The 26,850-nt window shown below is 36.9% G+C and overlaps 1 protein-coding gene across 5 annotated transcripts; it reads left to right on the forward strand.

The window, feature by feature from the left end:
• Positions 1–2,328: 2,328 nt before the first annotated feature.
• Positions 2,329–23,652, forward strand: ZNF184 (zinc finger protein 184). Of its 5 annotated transcripts, none has more exons than XM_017678676.3 (6): positions 2,331–2,592; positions 3,125–3,272; positions 11,889–11,956; positions 14,032–14,158; positions 14,512–14,604; positions 18,033–23,652. In XM_017678676.3, exons 2-6 carry the CDS (start codon positions 3,266–3,268, stop codon positions 19,991–19,993), a joined length of 2,256 nt encoding a protein of 751 aa, XP_017534165.2. In that variant the 5' UTR covers positions 2,331–2,592; positions 3,125–3,265; the 3' UTR covers positions 19,994–23,652. The 5 variants fall into 5 exon arrangements, with proteins under 5 accessions (XP_073081202.1, XP_017534165.2, XP_073081203.1 ...); XM_017678677.3 differs by lacking the exon at positions 2,331–2,592 and adding an exon at positions 2,601–2,890; XM_073225101.1 differs by lacking the exon at positions 14,512–14,604 and having other exon boundaries at positions 2,329–2,592.
• Positions 23,653–26,850: the final 3,198 nt, after the last annotated feature.

Raw genomic sequence — 26,850 nt, forward strand, 5'->3', positions numbered from 1 at the left:
TCCTGGCCACAGGAACTCTCATTTTATCCACAAAACCTCAGTTAAAAATTTGATTTCGTGTTGTAAATTCTGCTTTCCACCCAATTGTAGAACACAGTTCAGCCAACTTTCTGCCACTTTATAACAAAAATACATTTTCTTCCAGTTTCTAATTACATGTCCTCATTTCCTTTTGAGAACTTACCAGAAATCCCTTTAAGAGTCATGTTTTTAAATAAATACACTTAAAAAAACAGTTTTAGGTTTGCAGGAAAATTGAGTGGAAAGTATAGTTTCCATATACTTTCATCACCCTCAATTATCCCTATTATTAGCATCTTGCATTAGTGTAGTGCATTTGTTAAAATTGATGAGTCAATATTAATAAATTATTATTACCTAAAGACCTAGTTTGCATTAATTCACTCTGTGTTGTAAGTTCTATAGGTTTTCACAAATACATAATTAAATATATTCACCATTACAGTGTTATACAGAATAGTTTCATTGCTCTAAAATCCTGTGCTTCTCCTTTTCATCTCTCATTCTTTTCCCCAGCCCTTAGCAACCATCAATCTTTACTATCTCCATAGTTTTGCCTTTTTCAGAATGTTATATAGTTTGAATCATATATATGCAGCCTTTTCACATTAACTTCTTTCACTCAGCAATATGCATTTAATGCTCCTCCATGTTTTCTGCTAGCTTGTTAGCTCACTTCTTTTTATTGCTGAACACTATTCATTCATTGCCTGGATATACCACAGTTTATTCATTCATTGATCTATTGAAGTACATTTTGGTTGCTTCCAAGTTTTGCCAATTAGGATTTTGTGTGGACATGAGTTTTCAGCTCATTTGGATAAATACCAAGGAGAGATATTGCTGGGTCATATTCTAAGAGTGTGTTTAGTTTAGCAAGAAACTGCCAAACTGTCTTCCCAAGTGGCTGTACCATCTTGCACTCCCACTAGCAATGAATGAGAGATGTATTCTTTTTTAAACTCAGGAAATTGTTTATCTCTTTGCTAGGGAGTATAATGTTAGAGATTAAAAGTGAGAGCTTGGGACCAAATTACTATATTTAAGTTCTAGCTTTCCCACTTAATGGCTATGTCACTTTGGGGCAAGTTACTCAATTTATCTGTGCATCAGTTTCCTTTGTTGTAAAGTAGGAATAAGAATGCAGAGATAATTTCATTAGATTATTTTAGGACTCAAATAAGTTAAAAGCAGTAAAGCACTTAGAACATTGCCTGGCACAAAGAAAGTGTTAAATGATAGCTGGTTTCACGTGGTCTCTCCTTCCTGATGGCCAATTACACATGTTAGCTGTCCAACCTCTATTTTTTATATCCATCACTTTCTTTTCTTCTATTCCACTCATCTTTTTCTTTTGAATCGTGGAAGAGTTTTAACAGAATACCCTATACATAACTGATTCACTTTTCCACAGCATCAATTCAGTTCTTCTCCAGTATGACTTTAATTATGTTGCTGTATTTTAAATATGCTTGCTATGTGTTTTTATCCTTCTTCATCTAGTGTCTTTATTTCAGCCTCTTCCCTCACATCTTTCTTTCCTGTTTCATTCAGGTCCTGTTTTCTTGCCATCTACTGAGAATACCAAATTGTTTCCTAAAATTTTCTAGTTCCTATAGATCTTTTCTGAAATCTGCTCTTAGAGACTTCTAGATATTGTTCCTTTTCCTTTGACCCTGAATTTGTTTTCCATATACTCATAGTTAGGATGTCCAAGTTTCGTGTTTTTTGTAAGCTAATAGGCTGAGTGGCTTCATCTTAGGCTTTCTATCCAAATACTGGGGATGCACAGAAGGGCAGTAAAATGCGTGGACCACACATTAAAAAACGTAAAACTTACCGGCTTCTCATGGATTCTTTTCTTCCGAGGACACACTGACAAATTGAAATTGGGCACCATTCGCAGATAACTGGTGGCTGACGTAGGCTTACACAATGCACTGCTGCAGGGCAAAACACAGTAACACCAGCTTTCGGTTGCCTTCAGCATTTCAAAAAGTGTATCGCGACCCAGTCATGAAAGCAATGTAATGGATCACAATGGATTTAAATCTAAGATTTGTAATTTTTAAAACAAAGGAATAGAACACTGAATTGAATGCAGAACAGGTAACAATGTATCTTGAAATGCTTGTTTGTGTTTTAAAATTATACGTGTGTAAATGTGTATTTCTTAAAATCCGTTCGATCACACAAGCGTGAGTGACCACTCGAACATACCACCGCTTGAGACATTTGAAGCAAATAACGGACGCGTAGAACGTCCAGCTCACGCAACGGGATTTTAAGCGTTCGCTGGGCCTCTGGGAAATGGAGTTCAGCATCGTGGAGCACTCTGGGAATCGTAGTCCAGCGTTTCTGCCCTGCGCAGTCTACTAGCAGCAGCGGAGCGGGGGCGTGGTTCTTTCCGCGCGACCGGAAGTGAATGTTGAAGCCGGCTGTAGGCGTGAAGAGGTTGGCGCTGGGGAAGTGCAGCTGCTCTGGCGGTCTTCGCTGGATCTAGTGATTGTCCCAACGCTTCCGGACCTGGGATCGGGGTGTACAGATCGCTGTATAGGGAGGGAAACCCAGGTATTACCATGGCAACCGCCAGCTCTCCTGCTCCGTGACGTCAACCTTCTTGCTTCTCTGGAAGCGGCCTTTGCATCGCGGAGATGGGGAGTCCTCGCAGGGGACGCCCCTCGCCGCCTGCACTGCGGAGAGGTTCCGCCCTGATCCCTTGGAGGTCTTTGTTCTTTTGTTCCGGTTTAGGAGGAAGGACTGGAGCTGGGCCCCGCCCTGCTTGTCTACCTTTCAGCTTTTCCGCTCCTCAACAGGTGTGCCTTCCTGCATCCGAGTCGCGGGTGTGAGCCTGCAAGTGTGCGCGGAGGTAACCCGCCGGGTCTGTGGGCACCTCTAGCTAGATTCCAGGGTTGGCACCAAGGACCTTTTTTGAGGCGGGCTGAACCTGCATACCCGATCTCAATTCTGTTTTTGTTCAGCAGGGGTTCCTATTTAGTGTTCTCTCCGGGCACTTCTCTTTTCCAAGGACCTCTTGGCCACCATGTAAAACTCTGAGGTGTGACTGTGACGCATGCTGCTAACCCCATCCTGTGTCTTCTAGGGCAGCCACACTCAGCCAGTGTGTGTACGGGCTCAAACTCCTTGATGGACATCTGAGCGCCACATCGGGGATCCAGGTGGAGGGACGCTGCTTGGGAAACCTTGGTGTCCAGGTTCCAGAGGAAAGGGATGAGTTCCTGAGATGGAAGGTAGTGGGGACGATAGGGGGAAGAATGGAATGGTGCAGGCAAAAGAACAGCCATGATTTGAAATCAAATACATGACAGAGCCGGTTGAGATGAAGGAGGGAACCTCATATTTAGGGATAGAGAAAAGAAACTGAATTACACTATACAGAGAGATTCTTCTTTACATTTACAGGGAGAGACTTGGAGGAAGAGTTAGTTCATTCTCCGGATTAGGGAATGAAATGGAGCAATGATATAGAATGTCTGTGATCCTTACACAACTTCTTTTTATTAGATATTGAACTGATAATCTTGCAGTCAGAAAAAAAATCTTGGTAATCATCCCTTAAATGCAAGAATCAGTTTTGAAATATCTTGGCAGATGGCCTCTTTTAGTTAAGCCTATGCCTGAACTAGTGTGGCATTAAACTGTCCATTTTGGGTGCAAACAACTTCCCATGTTCCCCTTTCTTTTTTCAGTTCCTTATATTAAGCAGAAGTGCCTGTTCCTGTTAACTTATGTGTTGATCTTAGTTCTTAGTCTCCATAAGCAAGAGATTGCTCCCTTTCACATTGCTGCCCTTCAGATATGTGAATTCAGCTGTTACAACTCCTACTCACAAATACTTTTCCTTTCTAAACAAAATAGCCTCAGGTCCTTTGATGTCTGTTCATATGACATATCAAGACCTCTTCTCTGGAAACCCTCCTGCATCTCAGCATGTTTCTTAAAATGCATTGCATAAAATTAAACAGTTCTTTAGATGTGCTTTAAAAAATATCTACTTTTGATTTGGATTATACTTCTGCTGTTTAACATCAGATTGTATTTGCTTTAATAAAAGTCAGTAACATTGTGCTGTAAACCTAGATATTTTTTAATTTATATAAGCTGCAGTTTAAAAAAATAGAACTTTTTTATCCTTAACATCAGGACTTAAAACATATATAATTATTCAATCTTTTGGCAAGTGTTCCAATTTGTCAGAATAATTCTGAATCTTAATTTACTTATCAAGTGTTTTAACTGTTCTTTCCAACTTCATGTCACTAGTATAGTTAATGAGTATTCCTTCTAGTTCTTCCTTTATATCATTGAACAGGTCAGGGTGAGGTCAGAGCCCTGTGACATCTATGGACTTCCCTCTGCATCATCATTGTCTTTACATTCTTTAGGTATGACTACACAGTCAGGTTTGGTTTAACTTAACTGTTACCATCCAGTCCTTTTTAAAAATTTGTTTAATATCACTAGAAGTCTTAACATATTATTTACATAGGTTTGAGCTATACCTTATATTTGTCCTCAGTCTTTTTTTTTTAAAGGTACAAAGAATCTGTTATATTTATTACAGCTTGCATGCGTATCTACAGTTATCTCACAACAAGTCGTTTAACTTAACTGTATTGTGTCACTAATGAACAATTATAAATTGTAATAAGAATAATTCAATTTATGATAGTATAAGAAAGTATGAAACAGGAATATATCTAACAAAAATATGCAATGTCTGTACACAGAAAGCTACAGAACATTGCTGGGAAATTTCTTTTCCCGCTGTACTGAGATGTAATTAACCCATAACATTGTGTAAAGTTTAAGTTGTCCAGTGTGGTGATTTGATAAATCTGTGTACTGCAAAATGATTACCACAATAAGGTTAGTTAACACATCACCTCACATAGTTGCCCTTTGTGTGTGTGTGGTGAGAACAGTTAAACTTTACTCTCAGCAACTTTCAGGTATATAGTATTGTTAACTATAGTCACCATGCTGTACATTAGATCTCTAGAACTTATTTATAACTAAGTTTCTACTCTGTGGTCAACATCTCCCATCATCTTCCACCACCCCCCAGCCCCTGGTAACCACCATTTTACTCTTTGTTTCTGTATGTTTGGCTTTTTTAGAGTCCATGTATCAGTGTGATCATGCAGTATATGTCTTTCTCTATCTGATTTCACTTAGCATAATGTCCTTAAGATTCATCCATGTTGTCGCAAAAAGCAGGATTTCCTTTTTAGGGATGTATAATATTCCATTGCATATATACACAAAATATTCCCACTGTTGGTGGGAATGTAAATTGATATATAGTCACTATGGAAAACAATATGGAGGTTCCTTAAGAAATTAAAAATAGAAGTATTATATGATCCAGTAGTCTCACTTTTGAGTATATATCCAAGGAAAATGAAGTCACTATCTTGGAGAGTATCTGTACCTCTGTGTTCACTGCACTATTATTCATAATAGCCAAGACATGGAAACAACCTAAGTGTCTCAGGAATGAATGAATGGGTAAAGAAAATGTGATATATATATTTTCCAATGTGACTCTATCAATTTACATTCTCACCAACAGTGCTCAAATTTTTCATTTTCTCCACATCCTCACCATCACTTGTTGCCTCTTGTCCTTTTGATGATACTCATTCTAACAGGTGTAAAGTAGTTTAGTTTTGATTTGTATTTCCCTCATGATTAGTGATGTCAAGCCCCTTTTTTAAAAAGTTTTTTTTATTGAAATATAATTTATATACAATATTAAACTGGTTTCAGATGAACAACTTAGTGATTCATCAGTTATATACTTCATCAAGCACTCACCATGGTAAGGGTAGTTACTATCACTATACAAAGATTTTAAAATATTCGGAGTTATATTCCTTAACAATACTTCCATCCCTATGACTAAACTATTTTATAATTTGATGTTTGTACTTCTTTATCCCCTTTACCTATTTTACCTGTAGTCCCATCCCATGGTAACCAACTGGTCTCTGTTTGATTTTATTCCTGTTTTATTTGTTTTCTTTTTCAGATTCCACATATTAGTGAAACTCCATGGTATTCCTCTTTCTCTGACTGACTTCACTTAGCATAATACTCTCTAGGTCCATCCATGTTGTCACAAATGGCAGGATTTATTTATTTTTTATGGCCGAGTAATATTGTATATATGTACTACACCTTCTTTATAGTTTCATCTCTTGATGGATACTTTGGTTGCTTCTGTATCTCGGATATTGTAATTATGTGGCAATAAATAAGAGTGCATTTATTTCTTCCAATCAACGATATTGTTTTCCTCTGGTAGATTCCTAGAAGTGAAATTGCTGGGTCATATGGTATTTCTATTTTTAGTTTTTGAGAAACTCCATACTGCATACAGGTTGTACCAATTTGCAGTCCCACCAGCAGTGTACAAGGATTCCCATTTTTCCACATCCTTACCACACTTGTTACTTTTTGTTGATACTAGCCATTCTGACTTGGTGTGAGGTGGTATCTCATTGAAGTTTTGATTTGCATTTCCTTGATGATTAGCGATGATGTGCATCTTTCCATATGGTCTGTTGGCCATCTGTATGTCTTGTTTGGAAAAATGTCTATTCAGGTCCTCTGCCTATTTTGGATATTTTGGATATTAGCCCCTGTCAGAAATATTGTTTTCAAATATATTCTCCCATACAGTAGGTTGTCTTTTTGTTCTGTTGATGTTTCCTTTGCTGTACAGAAGCTTTTTAGTTTGATGTAGTTCACTTGTTTACTTTTGCTTTTGTTTCCCTTGCCTGGAGAGAAGTAACCAGATTAGTACACTGCTGATGTTCAAGAGTTTACTGCCTATGTTTTCTAAAAGTAGTTTTATGTTTCTGGTCTTATATTTATGTCTTTGATTCATTTTGAGCTTAGTTTTGTGTATGTTGTGAGACAATGATCCAGTTTCATTCTTTTGCATGTAGGTGTCCAATTTCCCCAACACCATTTATTGAAGAAACTACCTTTTCCTCATTGTATGTTCTTACCTTCTTTGTCATATATGAACTGACCATGTATAGACATGGGTTTGTTTCTGGGCTTCCTATTCTGTTCTATTGATCTATATATCTGTTCTTGTGCCAGTATCATACTATTTTGATTACTGTAGCTTTGTAGTATTAGTTGAATTACGAAGAAGCATGAAACCTCCAGTTACGTTTTTTTTCAAGCTTGCTTTATCTATTCAGGGTTATTGATTTGAATATGTTTAGAACTATCCTTGCAGCCCAGGGATAAATTCCACTTGATTATGATATATTATCCTTTTAATATGTTGTTGAATTTGGTCTGCCAATATTTTGTTGGGAATTTTTGCATCATTAGTCATCAGGGATATTAGAATATAGTATTCTTGTAGTATCCTTGTCTGGCTTTGTTTTCTGGGTAATCTGGCTTTGTAAAATGACTGTTCCCTCCTTTTCAGCTTTTGGAAGAGTTTGCAAGACTTGGTTTTAATTCTTCTCACAATTAAAGTTCACCAAGGAAACCATCTTATTTCTCATTGTATACCATTGTGGTTGGAATAGATTATTTGTATGATTTCAGTCTTCCTAAATTTGCTGAGACTTGTTTTTTTATCTATCATACAATCTATCATGGAGGGTGTTCCTTGTGCACTAGAGAGGAGTGTGTATGCTGGTGCTGTTGTATAGAATGTTCTGTATATGTCTGTTAGGTTTATTTGTCTAAAGTATGAGTCAAGTCCAGTGTTCCCTTGTTGATTTTCTGTCTGTATGATCTATTCATTGCTGACGGTGGGGTATTAAATTCCTCTACTATTACCACATTGTTTATTTTTCCCTTCAGATCTGTTAGTATTTGCTTAACATAGTTAGGAGCTCTGATGTTAGGTACATATATATTTCTACTTGTTACACCCTCTTAATGAATTGACACCTTTGTCATTTATTATAATTGACCCCTATATTGCTTATTATAGTTCGTGACTTAAAGTCTGTTTTGTCTGATATATGTATAGCTAAATCTGCTATCTTCTGCTTTCCATTTGCATAGGATATCTTTTTCCATCCCTTTACTTTGAGTCTGTGTGTGTCCTTACAACTGAAATGACTCTGTAGGCAGTGTAAAGTTGGATTCTGTTTTTTTATCCACACAGCCACTTTATTCCTTTTTATTGGGGAATTTAGTCCATTTATTTAAAGTAATTAGTAGGTAAGGACCTACAGATGCCAGATTATTAGCATTTGCTGGCTGTTTTGTACTTTCCATGTTCTTTCCTCATCTTTTGCTGTCTTTGTGAGTTGATGATTTTCTGTAGTGGTTTGCTTTCATTCCTTTTCTTTATCTTTTGTGTATATATTGTAGGTTTTGCTTTGTGGTTACTCTGTGACTTAGAAACGTCTTGCAGATACAACAGTCTATTTCAAGCTGATTACTTCAATAGCATACAAAAACTCAACTCTTTTACTAACCCCACCATTTTGTTTTTGATGTCAGAAATAACATCTTTTTATATCCTGTATTCAGGATTTTTTAAAACATTTTTGTCCTTTAACCTTTACATAAGAATTAAGTGATGAACACATAACCATATTACAGTATTTGAGTATTCTGAATTTGATTATATATTTATCCTTATCAGTGTTTTATCATTTTGTATATTTCTTTTTCATATCAGCTTAAAAGACACCTTTCACCATTTCTTGTAAAGCAAGACTAGTGGTGATGAATTCCTTCAGTTTTTGTTTATGTAGGAAAGTCTTTATCTCTCCTTCATTTCTGAAGGACCACTTTACCAGATAATATATTCTTAGATGGAAGTTTTTGCTTTGAGCACTTTGAATATATATCATCCCACTCTTTCCTGCCTACACAGTTTGCTGAGAAATCCAGATAAACCTACAGGAGTTCCCTTGAATGTGAGGAATTTTTTTTCCTCTTGTTGCTCTTAAAATTTTCCCTTTGTCTTTGATTTGAGACAGTTTTATCATAATGTGCCTCAGTGAAGGTGTTTTGTGGGTAAAATTATTTGAGGATTTCTAAGCTTCACAAACTTGGATGTCCTAATCTCTCCCAAGATTGAGGAAGTTTTATTTCCTTAAGTAAGCTTTCTTTCCCTTTCTCCCTCTCTTCTTCTGTGACTCCAATAATGCATAGATCTTTTAATGGCATTTCATGGTTCATGTAAGCTTTCTTTGTTCTTTTGTATTATTTTTTTCTATATTCTCTGACTGGATAATTTCAAAAGACTGTCTCCTGCCTCACAGATTCTTTTCTTTTCTTGATTCAGTCTGCAATAGATTATATTTTGTCTAATTTTTCATTTCATTCATTGTGTTCTTTGGTTGAAGATTTTTCTAAGATTGGTCTTTTTGTAAAACTTCAAGTATTGTGGATTATTTTCCTAATTTCATTTAATCATCTTCCTGTGTTTTCTTGTAGCTGACTGAGATTCCTTAAAACAACTATTTTGAATTTCTTACGGAAATCATAGATGTCAATTTCTTTGGGTCAGTTACAGGAAAATTATTGTATTCTTTGGTACTGTCATGTTTTCTTGACTTTTCATGTTCCTTGCATTCTTGCTTTGCTATCTTCCCTTTTGAAGATGTAGTCACCTGATCCAGTCTTCACTAACTTTGGGAAGAATTACCTTCTGTCAGCCCTGTTGGGGATTCTAAGGCTTTCTTCAACCTTCTATAGATATATCTGCCCCACATTTTCTTGTTCCTCTTGAATTCTCAAGATTGTATGCCTTTTCTCAATACTGCAAAGCCAGGTGCTTGCTGGGTGCTGACAGCCTCCCATTTGCTTTCCTTTGGCAATCCTGAATGGTCAGGTTTTAGTGCTTTCTCCCAATGCTACAGATTTAGATTGGCTTTCTGCATGTGTTCACCAGCTGTCTACAAAGGCTCACTCTTACCGCTGTAGGGGGTGCACATAGGAAGGCAGCTGCAATGTGAGAGTGGGATGTAGGTGAGGCACATGAAGTATTAGGGTTGTTAATGATGAGTTGGTGTGATCTGTAGGCAAAGCATCCCCAGTGGCTCCATCTTCCTGATGGAGTCTGTGAAGTGGTTTAGTAGGATCTTTGTTCCTTTTGTACCCTCTGAGAGCTCTGACTGCTCCCCACCACCCAGTCAATCACTCAGCACACCTCAGTATTCTGGATGAGTGAGAAAGAACTGTGTTTCTTGATTGGCATCCCACACAACTAGAGAACCTGGGTACTCACATGCTCTCACTTCCCCCATGAGTAAATAATAGGCTGAGAAGGTCTTTCTTGGCACTGAGCTTTGCCACTTTGGCCAGGGGAGTGACATGGGTAGTAAAGTGAAACTGTTCCTCTTTTTTCTTCAATGTGTCCACTCATGGATTTTCTTTTTGCCCCAATGGTTTGCTGGAATTTCCCTGCTGGACTCCTGGACTTTTACAAGGACATTGTCATCTGTGAGTGATTGTCTAAATCAGTATGCTTTGGGAGGAAGATGGTAGCAAACTTACTCTGCCATGTTGATGACATCACTCCTCCTCTAAGTTTTTTGCCCCTTATATCTTTTATGAGTGTTCTTTTAAATTTTAAGTTCATCAGAATTAAGTCAACCAAAATAGTTTCATCAATGCTTTTTCTTTTGGAGATTTCTCACAATTGCATAATTTGGATTACCTTTCATAAGCCTCTTATCTCTTAAAGTCATGATAATACTTGTAACATTTACTAGGCATTTACTGTTGCTAGGCACATAGTTGGTTTCTACAACTGTTACTATTGTTGGTTCAGTTGGTTTTTATTACTTGGAATCAAAAGCATCTTAGCTAAGACATTGCTCTTGATTCTGTTTTCCTATAGTCTTGGGTATGTATTTGTCCAGGTACACAATATTTCCTTTTACTGCTAAAAATTCCAAGATAACATTTTCATTATTTTCTCAAGATTTCTGTTAACAAAAGTTTTCCCTTACTGGTCAAATTTAAATCTAGAGTAATAGTTCCTTTCATCGCTGCTTCTATTTTCTGAGGATTGGTCTTACCTATTAACCATTCTCCAAGAGGAAAGTTTTTGTTTTCTTTATTGATATATAAGTTACATACATTAACTGCATAATTCTTAAGTGTACTGCTTGATTAATTTTTATATATTATATATACTACCCATATTAAGATACAGAATGTTTCTAATGGCCCAGAAGTCTTTCTTGGTCACCTGCCCAGTTAATAACCTGCCAGAGGTACCCACTATTGTAACTTCTGTAACTGTGGGTTATTTTGGTCTGTTATTGAATTTAATATAAATGGAGTAATATAGTGTGCATTCTTTTATGTCTGGTTTGTGTAGCTCAATACTTTTTATGAGATACATCCATGTTAGGTTTGTCAATAGCTCATTCTTTTATATTATGGAATAATATTCTATTTTATGAAATATCAGTTCATCCATTCTCCTGTTGAAAGACATTTGGATTGCTTCCAGTTTGGAGATATTATAAATAAACCTGCTAAGAATAGTCTTGTGCTTTGGTGGACATAAGCCCTCATTGCTTTGGGTACTGTATGTGTAGGAGTGGAGTTGCTTAGTTATAGAGCAGATATTTACTTAGCTTTAGAATATACTGCTAGTTTTCCTCAGTGATTGAGAAATTTATATCACAGCAATGTACAAAAGTTCCAACTACTGCATATTTATGCCAGCAGTTTTGACCATGTCTATTTAATTTCATACATTCTGGGGGGTAAGTAATGTAAGTGATATATGTTGTTGTGATCATTTGCCTTAATAGCGAAGTTTCAAAGGGCCTGTGAATACTTGTGGAAAGTTGAACAGGATTAATTGGGGTTTCTTCTTCTTTCTCCAGATCTCTCCTCTTCAGAATCTGCCCTTCTTCAAGAGGGGCGTATTCTACTCCCATCAGCCAGTTTTCAGGTATGTTAGGATTTCCTGAAATGTCTTTTCAGTCCTTGAAATGGGATTGTGTATTCTTTTGCTGTGGCATATGTTATCAAAAACTGGTTTTAGGGAGTGTTACTTCGAAAGTGTGCTGGAACTGTTTGTGATATCTCTCTTCTTAACTCTGGGTTCAGTTCTATCATATCTGTAATTTGATAGTGCTGTGGAGATGGTATTTTCACCAGATTTTTGGATCATCTCTATATAGTCCCCTCCTCTCCAGTATCTATGCTGCAAATTCCCTGCCCTAATAGTCTGAGCCCCCTTTCTCTCCTCAGCTCAGTAAGACCACTGTGCTTTGTAGAGTCTGTGCCTTCTTTCTTGGAAGTCTGGAGAGTATCTCTAAACAGGAAGCTGAGGGGATTATGGGGCTTATATGATTGTCTTCCTTCTCTCAGGGGTCACAGTTCTGCTTGCTGTTCAAAGTACAAAAATACTTGTTTCAGATGTATTGTTTAGTTTTATGGTTGTTTACACTGGGAGAGCTAGTCCAGTTGCTCTGTGGGTCTAGAAGCAGAAATTCCAATAATACACTAATCTATTTCAAGGCAAAATTTAATCACCCAGTTTCAAATACATAGTAAACAAAAAAATTAGAAAGTTCCCCTGCAATGCCTCCAAGTCCCACTACACAGTACCACTAATAATAGTTGGTAATGTGTTCTTTCAGGTTTTTTTCTGTGCACTTACATATAAACTTTCCTATTCATAAAAATAAAAGTGGGGTCATACCATGTATATACTGTTTTTTAAATATTTACACATATTTCCTAATCTGTATATTACAGGTACTTCATTTATAAAATGTCTACATAAAGTGCTTTAGTATGGATATAGCATACATTTTTTAACCAGTCTCCTATTAAGGGACATTTAAGTTTGCTTTTTGCCCCTCTCACGCAGTGTTGCAAGGGTACTTGTACATATGTATTTGCATCCTGACATGTTTCTGAAGAATAAATTTCTACAAGCAAAAAAACTAGGTTGAATGATAGGTCCTGTTAGATTGCACTCCAGATAGACTGCGTTAGGTTTCTGTTCCCACCATAGTACGCATGTACGCTCAGCAGTGTTAGTCATTCAGATATCATTATTTCACTCTATTTTTAGTAGAGTGGAGCATTTTTCATGGTTTGTTAACAATGTCTTAGGTGAATTATCTGTTTGGGTTGTTGGCCTTGTTACTTTTGTGAGTTGTTCATCTTTTTTGCTATTTGTAGAAACTAAGAATATTGCCTGTTGATAAAGTTTATTAGAAGTTTTACATTTTTATATGGTTACACTTACCAGTCTCCTTATAATTTTTATCTTTCACATTTCAAACTTACTAAAAAGTGTTTCACTGTCTTTTATTTTTGCTTTTTCTTTAAAGTTTAGTCTGTAATCTAGCAGAAATTTTTGTTTGGATTTTGATGGTATACCATGAAATAAGGAACTCAATTTTTTCTCAGATAATTAATTATGACATCATTTAGTAACTAATCCAGCTTATTTTAACTAATTTGAAAGTTGCTTGATTCTATTCAATTCTTATAAATACGAGTCTGTTTTTGGACTCTCTATTTTGTTTCATTGAGTTTTATTCCATACTAGGCTACTCTGTTTTATCTTATCTTTATCTTTTGGCTTATTTTATCTTGTATTATATTTTGTAATGTGGTAGGGCAGGCCTCCTCCCCAAATTCTTTCAAAAACATCTTTGGCTATCCTTGCACATTGTAGGTAGTAGAACATTACTGATGTTAGTTAAGTGTACAATTAATACTTGATATATTTTGAAACACACAAATGATGATGATGATAATGAATAGTGATAATGGCCAATATTGACTGATGATGTACATATGGCAGACCCTAATTGAACATATTATTTAATTCTTACAATAAGCCTATGAGTGAGGTACTGTTTTAATATTCATTTCACAAAGGAGGAAATATCTGTCATTTTTCAGATAGCCCATAGGTTGCCTTACTTTTGTCAATATTGCTAACTTTATCCCTTGCCTAAGTGAATGCTTTATGGCTAAGCAGAAATATGTTTGGTGTTTCAGGAATCAGTGACCTTCAAGGATGTGATAGTGGACTTCACCCAGGAAGAATGGAAACAGCTGGATCCTGTGCAGAGAGATTTGTTCAGGGATGTAACATTGGAAAATTATACACACCTGGTCTCTATAGGTGAGGATAACTTCTCTGAGTTAATATCTGGGGGTGTGGAGGAGGCGGGTTCTCTCGTGCTTAGGTGAGTTGTGCCTTTCATTGAAGGAACCAAAGATTTCCACATTTTGAAAGATTTTGTAAAGGTTTTTATTTCCCTAGCAAGTAGAAGGACAAATAATTTTTCTGAACCCAGATCAGTTCCCAAATTATACCATGTCTGGGAATTTGTAACATTGAAGCTTTATATGTTATCCACTCCCATCAGCTTTGTCCCACATATCCTTTCCTCTGAACACAAAGTGGTGAGACTGAATTATGATACACACTTTTAACTTATTGCAAACATACACCTTTTTCCCCCCCATGAGCAGGGCTCCAAGTTTCCAAACCTGATATGATTTCCCAGTTAGAACAAGGAACAGAGCCATGGACTGTGGAACCTGGCACTCCAGCAGGTACTGGAGGTAAGTAATGGATACCTGGCAGATGAGTGTCATCTAACCACCAGCCTGATAATAGGATTTTATGTCTGAAATATAGATGTACTTGCTTTTCTTTAAAGTATGCCTGGTGGAGATATAAGAAGCTATCTGGACTCTTTTATGCTTTGCAAGCACTGGCTCAATATATATTCTATTTTTATCGTGCTTTCAGAAGAGTTTTCCTTCCTGCCTTTCTCATAAAGTAATGCCCTGAACTGGACTCTGCATTCCATCTTTTCCTACATCCTTTGGGACCCTGATCTCTTAATTATTACTTAACTTTTCAGCCCTTATAGTTTCCTTTTGAATCTCCAGGCTCTTTCACTAGTACCTTCAAATAGAAATAGGTAACCTAAATTTACATATACACCGTTACTCAACACAGTTAATCTTTTTGGCTACCATCTAATCTGCCTCCTTGCTTTCCCACCAAACTCTGCAAAATTGAGTACCATGCCTGCAGCCTCTGTTCATCACCTACTCCTTTCTTAATCTATGCATAGACTCTGATCCTATCACTTCATCAGACTGTCCTTGAAATTATGAATAACTTTCTTGTAAACCATCAACTCCCAAACTGCACAGAGAGACCTCTTCAAAGATCTGATCCTGGAAAAATGTGCAGCAGACTTAGTCATACTAGGTAGGGAATCTAGCTCCAGAGTTAATGAGATGGGAATGGGGGTTCTTTTTACAAGGAGGAAAAAAGCACCATGTTCAAATTCGGGAAGTGCTGGATTAGTAAAGTTTTAGGTTTTTAAGAGAATTAAAAAAAAAAAAATGTAGTTGGGCATTATGAATTTCCAACAGAGTTGCCTAGAGTATAACATTTCTCTTTGCCCCACCACCCCAGTCATGAATCCTTGTTTTCATACTGCACCTTTAAAATCTATTAGAAAGTTTCATGGAACACAATTTAGAAAAGTAATTTAAAAAAAAAATAAGAGCTTTATTAATTTGTATGTTTTACAGTTAACTTTTGAAAAATTAACAAGGTTTGTTACAAATTAGAAATGAAATTTTAAAAAATCTCAACTTTAGCAGATATAAAACAATTTTGAAAGATTAAATGTGCTTTGAAAAGCAGATTTTTCAAAAAATGCTTTAGTCATTACCAAAAAGACTTACTTAGCTAAAAATAACAATAAAAAACCCATGTTGCATAGGTAATATAATTCCAGTGATCCAGTCAATAGGCAGAGGACAATCACATGATGTATTTATTTAGTTCCATTCTTTTATTTACTTATCATTGCTTGGAATGACCTGATGATCATAGTCTTGGTAAGCTAGTCTTCGGTACTGCCCTCTTCAGCATTCAGAACACACATTTAACTAGTGACTTGGCTTCTTCCATTTCTGTAAAAATGATTTACAGTTCTATAAGCATCTGTACAAGTAATTGACATTGAGATAGTACCTATATTGAGGTGGTCAGTGGCCCTGAGCCCTGTCTGTGTCATTTTCCTTATCTTCTTTATTGCCATCTTCTCTAGGCTGTCTTGGTAACTTGGCCCTTGTGAATTGTGATCAATAATCCTGACATGTACTCTGTTTCACAGGTCTACCTTGTACTTTTGCAGCCTGGTTGTCAACATACTTAATTATTTCTCCGTATACAGGGGTGGTGGAATACTGTGGTCAGTGCCCACAGACTTGCTGCAGTAAAGTGGGAATTCCTTGCAGTAGGGATGGTACTGTTCAGGCTGACCTTCTGGAACTTCCTCCAATTCCTCATTCTTTGCCACCCTCCCCCCCATGATATTCTGGTCATTCTGTTGGCTATTGTGTGAAGACATGACAACATGGATAACATTGGTCACTTTCTGTTGTATGATGACTCCCTTCAACTAGAACTCCAACCAAGGCTGGAGATTAGCCACTTCCACACCCTTTTCTCCTTTAGCAACATCAGACTCCATGGTCTCAATATCTACTTCACTGTAAAGTATTTCCAGGAGGTATTCTTTATGGCCATCTGCTGTACAAATATATTTTTGGTGTCACTCCTGTTAATAAGAACATATCCATTTCTTATACTGAACAACTGGCCATTACCCAAAATGTGTGTTCTGAATGCTGAAGAGGGCAGTACCAAAGACTAGCTTACTAAGACTATGATCATCAGGTCATTCCAGCAATGAAAAGTACATAAAAGAATGGAACTAAATAAATACATCATGTGATTGTCCTCTGCCTATTGACTGGATCACTGGAATTATATTATCTATGCAACATGGGTTTTTTATTATTATTTTTAGCTAAGAAAACTGATTTTCTTGTTCCTGCTGGAGAAGTACTGCTGCTATGAGTCTGCCTGCACTTAATATACACTGCACCATTATCCATGGTACTGGTTATGGCAGGCAACTATGAGCCTCTTCCTCACTGCTCGTGCTTGCAGTGATAATGAAGGTGAAAGTGACTAGGTGGCAGCATAGGAAATTCAGGATTCTCTGCTATCTGCTGTACCCTCCTGTTTCCAGTAGAACCAAAGAAATGCTATTTAAACACAACCGTTTTGTTTTTACTGAATCTGCCAGTATTGATTAATCCGCTTCTTTTAATGGTCATCTTTCTTGTCTTGGGCAATACTCTTTGTCCTGGTTATGTACTTTTCTGTCTTTTGTTTCATTTACTGTTTGCTGACAAACTGCTCTCTTTCAGTATTATATTGTATTAATCCCATTATCCTAAAGACCCTCAACGATTGTGCCCCCACCTCTGCTCTTTTTCATATTCCTATGGCTCCAGCTATTCTTTTCCTTCTGCTTTTGAGCTGGTATTTCCTACCTTACATATGAACATCTTGATTATTCTACTTTGGATGTCTCCCACCCCTACAAACACCCCTATAGTGGAGTACTCCATTTTTCTTCCTAAATCTCAAAATGCCTAGAGTCGAACACATTATTTTCCTCCTCACAAATTATTTCCTTTACTGTTTACAACTTTCCCATTTTGAGCAGTGATATGGCTGTTCCTTCAGTGTTCCAGGCTATAAACCATAGAATCTTAGCCAGGTCTTTACTGTTTTCCTGTCATTGAAATCTTGGCTCTTAGATTTTTGTTTTCTTAATCGTCAGCAAGGGATCCCATTTAAGACTGCTTTCTTAGATTCAGTCCATCTGTCTCCTCTTAGCCATCTCTATGGTCACTTTTTAGTCTACCTTAAATGGAATTTCCTTACTGGTTCTTAGAAATTATTTATGAAATTGAATTAGACATTTTCTTGCCACTTTTATATTGTCTTTATCATTATCCTTGATTCCTTCCAACTTTTTCCCCAAAATAATAGGGTTATATTTGAAAATACTCAAGATTTCCTGAGGGCTTTATAAGTTATTTCTGTTAACAGCAGGACTCTTTTCCTCTGTTCAGAGAATACAGAGCTTTTCTTTTTCTTTCAGACTGGGAAATGATACTGGAAAATAGCATAGTAGCCCCAGAGCTGGACATTTCTGAAAAACAATCATCTAAAGAGGCAAGAGTGGAAAAACACAAAAGGGATGAACATTGCAGTTCCAACTTCTTAGAGAGTTGTGTATCTGAAGGCAGTGTAGAGAGGCAGCAGACAAACCAACAGACACTGCCAAGAGAAGTAAAATTAACTGAAAAGACAGTGCCCACATGGGAGAGAGGCCCTGTAAATAATGACCTTGAAGAAAGCATCAATATGAGTTCAAACATTGTAACACAATGGGAAACATATCCACAAGAGACCTCTACTAAAACAAGCAACAAACAGACTTTAAAGCCAGTTAAAAAAGAAAAATCTTGTAGGTGCAACGAATGTGGGAAAGCTTTTAGTTACTGTTCAGCTCTCATTCGCCACCAGAGAACACATACTGGAGAAAAACCGTACAAATGTAATGAATGTGAAAAAGCCTTCAGTCGGAGTGAAAACCTTATAAACCATCAAAGAATTCATTCTGGAGATAAACCATATAAATGTGATCAGTGTGGAAAAGGCTTCATTGAGGGTCCATCTCTTACTCAACATCAAAGAATTCACACTGGAGAAAAACCCTATAAATGTGATGAATGTGGGAAAGCCTTTAGTCAAAGGACCCATCTTGTTCAGCATCAGAGAATTCATACTGGTGAGAAACCATATACCTGTAATGAGTGTGGAAAAGCCTTTAGCCAGAGAGGCCACTTTATGGAACATCAGAAAATTCATACAGGAGAAAAACCTTTTAAATGTGATGAGTGTGATAAAACCTTTACCAGGAGCACACACCTTACTCAACATCAAAAAATTCATACTGGAGAGAAAACCTATAAATGTAATGAATGTGGGAAGGCCTTTAATGGGCCCTCAACATTTATCCGTCATCATATGATTCATACTGGTGAAAAACCTTATGAATGCAATGAATGTGGAAAAGCCTTCAGTCAGCACTCAAACCTCACTCAACATCAGAAAACACATACTGGGGAGAAACCTTATGATTGTGCTGAATGTGGAAAGTCTTTTAGTTACTGGTCGTCCCTTGCTCAACATCTGAAAATTCATACTGGAGAAAAGCCTTACAAGTGCAATGAATGTGGAAAGGCCTTCAGTTATTGTTCATCCCTTACTCAACATCGGAGGATTCACACCAGAGAAAAGCCCTTTGAATGCAATGAATGTGGAAAGGCTTTCAGTTACCTCTCAAACCTTAATCAACATCAAAAGACTCATACCCAAGAGAAAGCTTATGAATGTAAGGAATGTGGGAAAGCCTTTATTCGGAGTTCATCTCTTGCTAAACATGAAAGAATTCATACTGGTGAGAAACCCTATCAGTGTCATGAATGTGGAAAAACCTTCAGTTATGGCTCATCCCTTATTCAACATAGGAAAATACATACTGGAGAAAGACCTTACAAGTGTAATGAATGTGGGAGAGCATTCAACCAGAACATACACCTTACACAACATAAGAGAATTCACTCAGGAGCAAAGCCTTATGAGTGTAATGAGTGTGGCAAAGCCTTTCGACATTGTTCATCTCTTACTCAACATCAAAAAACTCACACAGAAGAAAAACCCTTTCAGTGTAATAAATGTGAAAAAGCTTTCAGCCAGAGCTCCCATCTTACTCAGCATCAACGAATTCACACTGGAGAGAAGCCCTATAAGTGCAATGAATGTGACAAAGCCTTTAGCCGGAGCACTCATCTGACTGAACATCAGAATACTCATACTGGAGAGAAACCTTATAACTGTAATGAATGTAGGAAGACTTTCAGCCAGAGCACTTACCTCATCCAGCATCAGAGAATTCATTCAGGAGAGAAACCTTTTGGATGTAATGATTGTGGAAAGGTCTTCAGATACCGTTCTGCTCTCAAAAAACATCAGAGACTTCACTCTGGCATATGACAGCCCTAGGAACATTGTAGGGTATGCTTTTACTATAGTTTGATCTTTTAAGTACTGAAGAATTAGAATGGATTGAGAAACTGATTAAAATATTTTAACTTTTCATTATCACACTATGGAATGAAAGCACATTGAACTGAAGTAATACAGTTATGGGTGACATTGGAAAATTCAGCTGTTTTAAGGTTCAATTTCCTCTGAAATGAGGGATTTGGAATAGATGATTTCAAAGGTTGTTTGGTTTTATATTCAGTTTTGTATATTCACAATATATTCTTGAATAGGATTAATCTATATCAGCATTTTGCTATGTTATACCTAGAACGTATATATTTATGCATGTTTGGACAGTAGAAAGCATTTGTGCTTCAGTAACTAGACCAGTGATCTATAATGCTCCTGTTCTAATGCTTTTCAGTTGTTTGACTAGTTTCTAATAAAAAGATTATAAAATATCCTCAAATTAATAACTAACATATTATGGTTTAGCTCAATGCAAGTATTATTTTTCTATTATTTTTCTCTTATAGTATGTTTTAAGATTCTAGGAGTTTATCACAATTATAGAGCTTTTCTGCAGCTTAAACCAGTGTTATTTAACCTTTGCTGCATAGTGGAATTAGTTTGGGAACTTCATAATTTATTACCAAAGCCCCATTCCAAGAGATTAAATTAATTAGCCAGCTGTGTAAGACCCAGGCTTCAGGGCTGGTTTGTTTTTAACTCTTAATGTGCAACTTGGAGAGAACAGCCAGATTAGATTTCAGTATCCATTCCTTTAGTTAGTTTCTTGTGGCTCCTCCTAGAAGCTTCACAGATTAGTTGCTCAGTATAATGTCATTTTGACTGTCATCTTTGTAAATTGGGTTTTCACAAGCTTTTGGAGGTAAAGTGCAGAAATTAATTGTGTAAAAATGAATCATTTTACTTGCTTTCTCTTGCTCCCTCCCCTGCCCTGATATCAGAAGCAGAGGACACTAAGAGTGACACTCCCGGAAATGTGCAGCCCACAGCCTGCAAGACCATTTGTGGCAATTCTAGTCAGGATAATGTTTAGCCATAAAGAAACTGTTCCCTTACATTTTTTCCAGGTACAGTCTAATAATCAGGTCAGCTCTTTTAACAGCAACTGATAGTTTTCCAGTCTAGCCTTGACAGTGGAGAGCTATGAGAACAGGGGGTAGCATAGAAACTGATCATTATTTAAATATAAGGAGAACTAAACTCTTCCCACAAATGAGGTTTGGGGGAGTGAGCACTGCATATTTTTACAAGTGAAAAAATCAGTGCAGTCTTTTTTGCTTATATAAATGCCAGTGACCTGCACTGGAATTTTGTCACCTCTTTAACTGAAAATGCCATACAGTGAAAAACAATTCAGGAAATAATGTAGCCAATTAAATCTCAGAATCTTTTCTGTTGTGATCTGAAACATCTATAAAGGAATGTCATCTTGATATTAAGAAATTAAAAAGTGTTCCATTATGTAGGAATTACCTGTTGCAAAGAGGTAGAAACTGGCAAAGTGAAATGGATCTCAGGTTATAAGGCAAGCTTTGGTTGGATCTGAGCTACTCCTACAGTACAAGGAAATGAAGTTTCTATATCCAGATGAAGGGTCATTTTGTTTCACTGAAGATCCCAAAATGTAAAACAGTCTGTCGGGAAGACTGCTTTCCTTGTGCCACTCTGATTCCTATGTGAAGCAAGAGAATTGATGTACAAATCTATAATTAACCCTGAAAGATCCCACTCTGTCCCATTAATTTGATCTCTTCACAGATACTGTCAGATCAAACCCCGAGTAACAAGAATATGTGATCACTGCTTAATTCCTCTTTTATGCCTGCTTGTACTCCATCTTCCTCATCTTCCTCATCTTTGGAAATGTGTTACCCACTCCTAGATAATACAGGCCTAGTGAAGGGATATGCTGTGAGGCTCCAGTAATTAACATGATCTTGGTTTCTGTGTCTCCTTTTTGAATACCTCAAAAACATCTTTATAGCTATCCCAGAAGATATTTGTTTCCCCAAGTGGGTGTGTTTTTAATTGCTGCTCTTAATCATGTTAATCTAACTAAACTAAACTAAACTGGTGAACTAAAGTTTTGTCCCTTATTACCTGACATGTCCTTTAACCATGCAGTTACCTTTTTCTCTGCTTCTCACCCCTACCTTAAGACCAGAGGGGAAGTTGAGTGGTTTCTTAGTCTTTTAAAATTAATTATGTCATTTATATGCTATAAGCTCCTAGCATGACATACCTGAAACATCATCTCAGTATCATACTGAAAGTGGAGTAAAATTAAAATCTAAAGGGGAAAATTGAAAGTTAGAAGTTAGAGTTTTTTTCTTAAAGTAGCAGAAGGATTCACTTTAGATGTCTAACATCCATTGACCAAACTTCAGAAATATAATCTCAGAATTAATAAAGCCAGACAGTACTTCATGAGACAAAGAATTCTCTACTATTTACAAAAAAATTCTAAACCTTCATATGTAGTTTCTTTGGATCAGTGTCCAAGATTGAGCATGCAGAGACCAAGCGTTTTGCTCCAGGTCCTAGATTGACAATTTCCTTATCTGTCACCAGATCATAGAAAATTGGGCCATCTGACTAGTTTTTGTCAAATAACTGGGTGAGGGAAGAGGGAAAGGGAGAGATATCACAAAGCCTAGTCAGTCATTCTTAAACATTTAGGTAGACATTAAAAATCATTCAGCACAGCCAATGCGTAAGAGATACCTGATCTTATAGAGGTTGGAGTTGAGAAGTGGACAAAACCAAATTTGCATTTGCAGAGCTCACATCCTATTTTAAATGTGTGAAATGTCAAAAGTGTTATAAATGTTATAAATAACACTAGAGCAGCATGAAGGGCTTGTGAGGAATCCTCACATGTTGGCTGGGAACTGCCTTTCTAATGAAATTTCATTGCAGTATAGACTGGAGGAAATGAAGAAATGAACCAAGTAGATATCTGGGAGAAAAACGTTACAGACAGAGGAACCAGTAGCAACAAAGGTCCTGAGATAGGAGCATCTTTGTCAGTTTTAGGAACATTGTCAGTTTTAGGAACATCTTAGTTTTAAAGCATCTTTGTCAGTTTTAGAGCACAATGAGTAAGTGGTAGATGAAGTCAGAGAGAGAGCTGGGAAACGGTTCATGCAGGGCTTCTTTGTCATGAAAAAGATCGGGCATTTTATTCAGAATGAGATGGTAGGCCACTGGAGAATGTTGAGCTGAGGACTGACATGATTTAATTATGTTTTAAAAGGGTCACTTGCTTGCCGCAGTGTAGGGAAGAGACTGTAGGGGTCACAAGTTCATCAGAGGTCTAGTTGGAATGCTAGTCCAGGTAAGAGCAAATGTGGTTTAGAGAAAGATATTAATAAGTTGTAGGAAGTAGTTAGATTGGAAATGTATTTTGAAAATACAGACAATTTGCTGATTGTTTGTAGACATGGAAGTATGAGAGAAAGAGAAACTAGAATGGTTCTAATGGCTTTGGCCTGAGCACCTTTAAGAAAGGAGAGGCTGTGTACCACAATGGAGAATATCAAGGAAGAAGCAAGTTGACAGAAGGCTTGAGGAATCAGAATTCAGTTTTGGAACTTTAAACACAGACAACACAAAATGTAAGCGTACAAACTGAACACATCTGTAAATAATCACCCAGGTCAGGAAATAGAGCATTACTACATCCCAGTAACCTCCTTCCAATCACAACCTCTTTCTTCCCCAAAGGTAACCACTATCCTCAGTTCTAATGCCATTTATATTAGTTTTGCCTGTTCTTGATTTTTGTTAGAGGTGAAATGAAAGGAGATAAGGCATAGGATAGTTAGCTCTTACGAGTGGGAAAGTGAATTGACTAAGGAAACAGGAGTGGAGGGAAGCCCTGATAGTTCCTTTGAGGTATTCAACCATGAGTTTTAAATCATCATCTTTGAGTTTTCTTTGGCTATGCTCAGTTGCATGGGGGCAGGGATGGAAGGAGCTGAATATTGGTTTTAACTAGGATTTCTCAAAGAGAGGACAGTTGATCCAAGAGAGAGAGAGGAGAGCAAGGGTCATTGAAAGAGGGTTTGTAATAAAGACCTATAGAATTTAAACTGGGAGGAAATGAAAAGTAAAGGCTAAATTGGGGGTGTAATTAAAAATTGCAAGACAGTACAAGAGGGAAGAAATTGAAAGAGATGATAGGAAATGGGATGCTTGAATTGGGTTTTGAAGAGCATATGTACTGGTAATGATACAAGGTCTAGAGTGTAACTGTGGGCATAAATGCCTGAGGGGGTAAATGGGACCAGATCATTGGAGGAGAGGAGGCCAAAGACTTGAGAGCCTGGGGTGTTGGATGGATTGACTATATACATATTAAAATCACCAAGTATAATGGTCTGAGCAGCCATGGGAAGATAAGGCAAGTGTTATAATCTCCAGTGAATGAGGGAGTGACTTGGGATCAGTAAATGATTTCAACCAGAAGAGGTAGTGGTGCCAGATGTCTTGGAGCTGAAGGGTTCTAGGGAGAAGGCAGAAACCATGGCCTGTAAGTGGCAATAAAGAGCAAGAAGAACATTTACCTCACTTCCAGGCTCAGTTAAGTCTGCTTATGTAAGAGATACAAGGGAAGAAGAGCAATCACGTGAAGGAATATTCTGGAAGAAACTCCAGAATTATTTGGAGAATTGTTTTCAGAGTCTGATGCATTTTCTTGTGAATTCTCTCATTGTGACAAGTGCAAATGAGAAAGTGGATTTGGGAATTTGGGAACATTTTGAATCAATAATAAATAGTAATTACAGAGACTGGGGTTGTCTTATCTTACAGTAAAGAGGAAGAAGAAAGGCAGTGGAAGAGGGCACAAGCCCCTAAGCACACTATCTCAAATGGTAGGCACTCAGTAGAATTTATAATTATGTAACTGGTTGAAAGTTAAGTAGGGCTAATGCATTATAAGCAGGGAAAGGGGTAAATATTCACCATAAGGATGCTATTATTTTTGGGGAAAGTAATTAGGCAAATTATAGCATCCAGGCTGGAAATAATAGGAAATGAAACTAGGAAGGGGTTGAGAAAACAGAAGGGCACAGAGCCCATGACGGAATAGTGTGTGCATGAGGTGCTTAAAGAGCTAAAGAGAGATATGACAATGTTGGTATGATCTGTATCAGGGTATTTCAGCATGATCCAAAACATTCTGAATCACACCCTAACTCCCCTTGCACAAATTTCACATTTTCTAGGCTGTGTTTTTCTTCCACACCTTTAGTTTCTAATAACAAGTTGGTTTCCTGTACAGATGTGCCTACGAGGAAAGAATGCAATGTTTATACTCACTAAGTATTCCAGTCCTCATGGCAGTTGCAGTTTTCATTGTTAATAAAGGAGCATTCTGTATATATATCAGTCTCAAACCGCTGATTTCATTTGCATTGGTCAGTGTGAGTAATTCCTACATTATGGTCACATCTATGTTCAAAAAGCTGGGACCAGGTTATGGATGATGACAACAGCAACAATAATCACAATTTATTAAAGAGCAACATACCAGGCCACCTAGCATGCATTATCATAACTCTAGGAGATCTGTGTTGCTATACCTATTTTTACAGGAGATTAAATTTAAATGGTTAATAACTTTCCTGTCAATCACATAGAAAGTATTGCAGTCAGCATTCAAATTCTGGTTCTGGCTTGTTTCAAAGTCTATGTTTTTCCACCTTATCACAATACCTATCAGTAAGTCGCCAAAAGTAACAACACTGCCCTGTGAGTGGTCAGCCAACTGTATTTCTTTTAGTGACAAGAATACATACCCATGGACCTCTTTAAATCTCCATTATAGTTTGGAACTTTTACATACTCTGTATTATATCTCCATGACACTTCCCTTGTGAAAAAGTTTCCCCACACACATAAAATGAGACTTAAAAAAAAATAATAACCTTTGATAAAGTCCCTTGTCAAAGGCTTTTGAAAATATTAATCACATTATCATCATCAAGGCAAACTTCATCATATCTGTGTACCAGAGGACTACCAATGTCCCCTCAATTAATAAAAAATAGAAAATGATCAGTGTTTATTTAACAGACATCTGTACTATAGTGATCATGGAGTAATAGACAGAAAGTAGCATTACATTTAGATTCTCAGATCAAATCTGAGCACTACTTCTTACCATCAATGAAACTTGAGGTTTTTAACATTTCCATATATCAGACAGCTCCAGGATTACAAAATGGATATTGTTTGACTCCCTAAAACTTATTATTTTGGGTGCTTGAGCCACTTCTCACCACTTTTCAACAGAGTTAATTCATTAAAAATCAATTTGTCATAAATCAGTTAGACAAAAATCAGTGAATGACCAATTTGTTGAAAAAATTCATCCATTTTACAAAAAAATGTGGTTACTTAACTATGAAGTTACAGATGGGTAAAGTAAGAAAAAAAACAGGCAATGACAAGAGTAAAAATACTGGATACATTTCTAATATTTTTGAAGATTCATAAGATTTCAGGTGGGCCAGTTTCATATTACTAGCATATAAAGAAATGTTTGATTTGAGGAAATCATAATTTGGGGAAGTAAGATCATGGGTATTCCCATCTTCTAATCTATTATGCAAAAATGATTATACTCAGTAACCAAAACTTCAGTATAAGATTAGTACTCCAAATCTCGTAAACATGAATCATAAACTTGCTAAGAAACAATCTAGGGTGGTATTTCCCGAACTTTAAAGAAATTGTGAATCTCTGGGGATCTGTTACTGATTCAGGAGGTCTAGGGAAAGGTCTAAGATTCAGCATTTCTAACAAGTTCATAGGTGATGCTGCTG

Source organism: Manis javanica, chromosome 16 (assembly GCF_040802235.1).
Source record: "Manis javanica isolate MJ-LG chromosome 16, MJ_LKY, whole genome shotgun sequence".
NCBI lineage: Eukaryota > Metazoa > Chordata > Mammalia > Pholidota > Manidae > Manis > Manis javanica.

Excerpts from the sequence above, each read along its gene's own strand:
- ZNF184 (XM_017678676.3), top strand. Across the intron at positions 11,957-14,031 it reads TCCCATCAGCCAGTTTTCAG|GAATCAGTGACCTTCAAGGA; the intron begins GTATGTTAGGAT and ends TTGGTGTTTCAG. Across the intron at positions 14,605-18,032 it reads CACTCCAGCAGGTACTGGAG|ACTGGGAAATGATACTGGAA; the intron begins GTAAGTAATGGA and ends TTTTTCTTTCAG.